The 3998-nt window shown below is 40.6% G+C and overlaps 1 protein-coding gene across 2 annotated transcripts in view; it reads right to left on the bottom strand.

Annotated features, from left to right (window-relative positions):
* Positions 1 to 694: 694 nt before the first annotated feature.
* The window catches only part of LOC102199446 (intermediate filament protein ON3-like), a 3655-nt gene continuing 351 nt past the window's right edge, over positions 695 to 3998 (bottom strand). Inside the window, exons 2-9 of one of the 2 annotated variants that reach the window (XM_005752896.1) lie at positions 3093 to 3301; positions 2928 to 2988; positions 2751 to 2846; positions 2448 to 2612; positions 2241 to 2366; positions 1919 to 2139; positions 1783 to 1808; positions 695 to 1110 (exon numbers count right to left, since the gene is read on the bottom strand). In XM_005752896.1, the coding sequence (XP_005752953.1) occupies positions 914 to 1110; positions 1783 to 1808; positions 1919 to 2139; positions 2241 to 2366; positions 2448 to 2612; positions 2751 to 2846; positions 2928 to 2988; positions 3093 to 3301 (1101 nt within the window). In that variant the 3' untranslated portion in view covers positions 695 to 913. Of the gene's footprint in view, positions 1157 to 1782; positions 1809 to 1918; positions 2140 to 2240; positions 2367 to 2447; positions 2613 to 2750; positions 2847 to 2927; positions 2989 to 3092; positions 3302 to 3998 lie in introns of both variants that reach the window. The other variant, XM_005752897.2, reaches the window with a different exon arrangement.

Raw genomic sequence — 3998 nt, 5'->3', positions numbered from 1 at the left:
AATTCAACTACTTTTGATTACATATATAAGGTAACATATAATAACAGAATAATCTAACAGTAAGTATGAAATTAAGACAGCAGACACATTAATCATTTTTGCTTCATGAATTATTTTATTGCTATTGCGCTGCACACATTCACCCAAATGATAGATGTCACTTTGGCATAAGCTGAGGTAAGAAGTCCCACACACATAAGAAAAAACATCCCTTTGCAGCATTGTGTAAAGATGCACAGCTTACAGCACCACTGAAATATTCTGATTTGTTTTTGCATGAAAAGCCATTCCAAGCCCTGTTGTCACTTTATGAAGAAACGTATGCATATATGTCCTCTCCGCTCCTTTAATTGCACCTTTAAACCTCCAAGTTCCTTATTTTGCTGCTGATGTCGCTGAGAAACCTTTGCAGTGTTTTTACAGAGAGCTGCCCGATTCCTATTTCGCTCACAAATGTTTAAGAGAAATAGAAAAAACAAAAACTACAATGGAGCACCACAAGCCTTTACGAATGCGAACAAAGAAAAGAAAACATTTCCAGAAACACTGCTTGACACGAACACATTCACGCACAATTTTTAGGCAAACGTTCAACCTGCCGGGAAGCTGCTGTTACTGCTCACTCTTCCAGAAAGCATACAAACTAAAAAAGATTATTATATATAAAAAACAAATTAAAAAAAATCTGGATATTTAATTTAAATAAATTTAACTTCATTTGAATTAGTTTCACATTTTCATTCACATTGATTCACAGTTTGCGGATATCGGCCTGTGATGGATTGGACCAGCTCAGGCACACTTCTTCTGGCACCATGTCAGCTGGGACAGGCTTGAAGCCCCATCGGTGACTCTGACTGATTGAGCTGACATACTCTAACGCTGCAGACAGAGGCATGACAGTCCCAGTCAATCAGTCAGTGTACTGGTAACTTTCAGACACAAGTTTGCCTTCTTCCACTTCCAACCGGATCAACAGGCGCTTCTTGGTGGCAGGGGACACTGGTGGGACAATAGTGGTGGGCGTGGTGGCGGCGATATCCCGGACAGGGGTGGGTTCGGTGGCTTTCGGGTTGGCTGGCACGTATCGCGTCGGCGGCAGGTGAACGTCTGCGTGCAAGTAAGGACTTGGATTGGTTGGTTTGTTTTTAGAAATCTGAGCAAAAAAGAGGTTTGATTTTAGTAGGATGAAAAAAATTAATCAAGCATGAGAATGCTGATATGTGTGAAATGGATGTTACTGGTTTGGCTCGCTTTTGATTGATTTTTCAATTTAGATTGATCTTTTTTTATGTGTTAACGTTTTGCTTTATTTAACTCTCTCTGTTGGTTTCTACTGACATCACTGATTCACTGGATGACCAAAATTGAGGCTTTTTTGGACACGTGAAATAGTAACATTGATCAGCAGTAATGCATTATTGGATGACAAAGCTTTGTTAGTGGTTTATTAGAAAGAAATGAATCACTTTATATTCAGTTAGAGCTCAGATCCCACACTGGGGCTTGGAGGACAATATTCTGCAAGTGTCAGAACTCCGTTTTTGCAATTTTAGCACCAACAATATTCACACTAAAAAAAGGACGAATAAAATCATCACTCATATTTTCACTCAACTATTCCTGAGTAAAGAACACGATAAGGGATCCTGAGCCAAAACTATTGGGAACCACTGTCTTTAGAAGATAGAGATTTTATTAAAGGGAAATTTGTACAGAATTAGTAAAATAAAGAATAAAAATGTATACACTTATGTGTCAGTAGACAACAAAGGTTCTCACCTGATTGGCGCATTAGGTAGCTCATTCTGGAGATAGAGCAGACACAGATATTAGTACAAGCACTACATTTAGATAATACGGTATTTTATTATTATTTTTTCTCTTTGGTTTTTCGATGCTCCCTCTGCTTACATACCTCTGCTCCTCGCCCTCCAGCAGCTTTTTGTAGGTGTTGATCTCGATGTCCATGGCCAGCTTGATGTTCAGCAGCTCTTGGTGATCACGGATCAGTGTAGCCAAGTCCTGCCTGGCCCGCTTCAAACAATCTTCCAGCAGAGCGATATTTTCCCGGGCCTTGTTGAGATTTTCCTCACCCTCTTTTCTAGCATCATCCAGGTCATTCATGAGGGCCTCCTCCTGATGGGAAAACAGAGATAAGATAACATCAGCAGTGAATAGATGGACAACGTGCGTGCTGACTAAATACTGTCCAAATAATGTATGTAAGGGGAACCAACCTTCCTTCTGAGACTCTCCAGGTCTGCTGTAAGCCTCTGGATGAGACGCAGCAAGTCTGAAATCTCCCTCTTTATGTCACGCACTTCTTGCTCGCGCTCTCCTACAGTTTGGACCAGAGATTCCATCTAAAGTGGGAACAGGGAGGTCAAATGCTCAAAACATCTGCAGTAAGACTGAATGTCATATAAGCAATCATAGAAAAATACTTTTCTCTGGTTCCACTGCTCAGCCTCTTCCCTGGTGCGGGTAGCCATGGTAGCATATTGATTCTCAACGGTCTTGATGAACTGGTCCATGTCCAGAGAACGTCTGGTGTTGTCCTGTAGGACCACTGTTTTGTTCTGGATGCGTGACTCCAGCTCCTTGATCTCCTGCAGGGGCAGACATGGAGACAGTGAGTTATTGTGGAGACAAAGAAAAGACCCACACACCAAATTTATTAGACCACCTGTCATTTGTAATTACCAATACTGTTAATTCACTAACTGGATTTTCATCACTTTCATTACCTCATCAAATGCGAGCCTGAGGAAGGCCATTGTTCTCATCAGGTCCTCAAGATCCACAGCCAGAGCTACTGCCTCCAAGTGGCCTTCGTCTACTTCCTGTAACACACACATTAAATATACATACATGTGCCTCCAGTGACGACACAGTGGTGAATAAAACTTTAAAGCTCACAGTACCTTTTTAGACACAATAAAGTCGTTCTCAAGGTCACCTCTCTGGCGCAACTGGTCTTCATACCTGAAACCAATTCCAAATAAAAAGGTGAAAAACTGATGAAGTTACAAGTTTTATTGCAACAATCAACATGTTCAGTAAAATCAGCCGCCCTGTGATTTGCTGACCTTTTCTTGGTATCGTCCACCTCGTCCTGGATCTCCTGCAGCTCAGGCTGCAGTTTGTTCTGGTCGGATTTCAAGCTTTCAATCTGCTGCTCCAGCTCGTTCTCCAGCTGCTTCACAAGATACTCAACCTTCCCGTTGTAGTCCTCCTGCTCCCTGAGGATCTTCAGCTTTGTCTCAAGTCTTCTCTTCTCATTCTCCAGGTTTTTCACCTACAAGACACAGACAGACAACATGGGTAGGAATGCGTCACAACAACGTGTCTCTGTGGAATCCTCCACAGAGACACGTTAATCTCCATACTGCACGTGATAATGGCGACTCACTGCTGACCTTAGACGTTGAAGTTTTCTCATTTTTCCACAAGGTGGCATCCTACGCGCAGGCCTATCTCTGATTATGTGCATATGAAGAAAATGAACTGCAGATAGACTTGTTTTTTGTGGCCTCCGGTAACATAATTGGTTCGAGCCGACAGGAAACACTATTCATGGGCCATTTGCACTTTTTCAAATAGCAGTAAAAGCATTTAAAAAGAAAAATAATTCTAAATGAAAAATCCAAAAATCCAAAAAATTAATGATAATCAAAATGTAAAAAAAAAAGCGCGCAGACGCAGACTTGTACCATTTAAATATAACAAAAAACATAATCCTCGAAGACGGAGACGGAAGGACAAATAAACAGGATGTTTTTGTGTGTGTGCGTAATTTATTTATTTTGTTCTCTGCTTATTCATCAGATTTGGATTTATTTACTTATTATTCAACTGTTGTTACCCAGTTAAGCATTTTTTGGCATGTCATTATAAACCAAAAGGTTGCACTATGACAAATAAGAACAACAAGAAAGACAAAAACAACAACCCAATAATAACAACAACAACAACAACAACAACAACAACAATAA

The sequence above is a fragment of the Pundamilia nyererei genome, unplaced genomic scaffold, assembly GCF_000239375.1.
Source record: "Pundamilia nyererei isolate P.nyererei 1_Seehausen unplaced genomic scaffold, PunNye1.0 scaffold00390, whole genome shotgun sequence".
In the NCBI taxonomy this organism is placed as follows: Eukaryota; Metazoa; Chordata; class Actinopteri; order Cichliformes; family Cichlidae; genus Pundamilia; species Pundamilia nyererei.
Note: the sequence above shows the minus strand (reverse complement) of the source record. Positions and strands in the feature narration are given on the sequence as shown.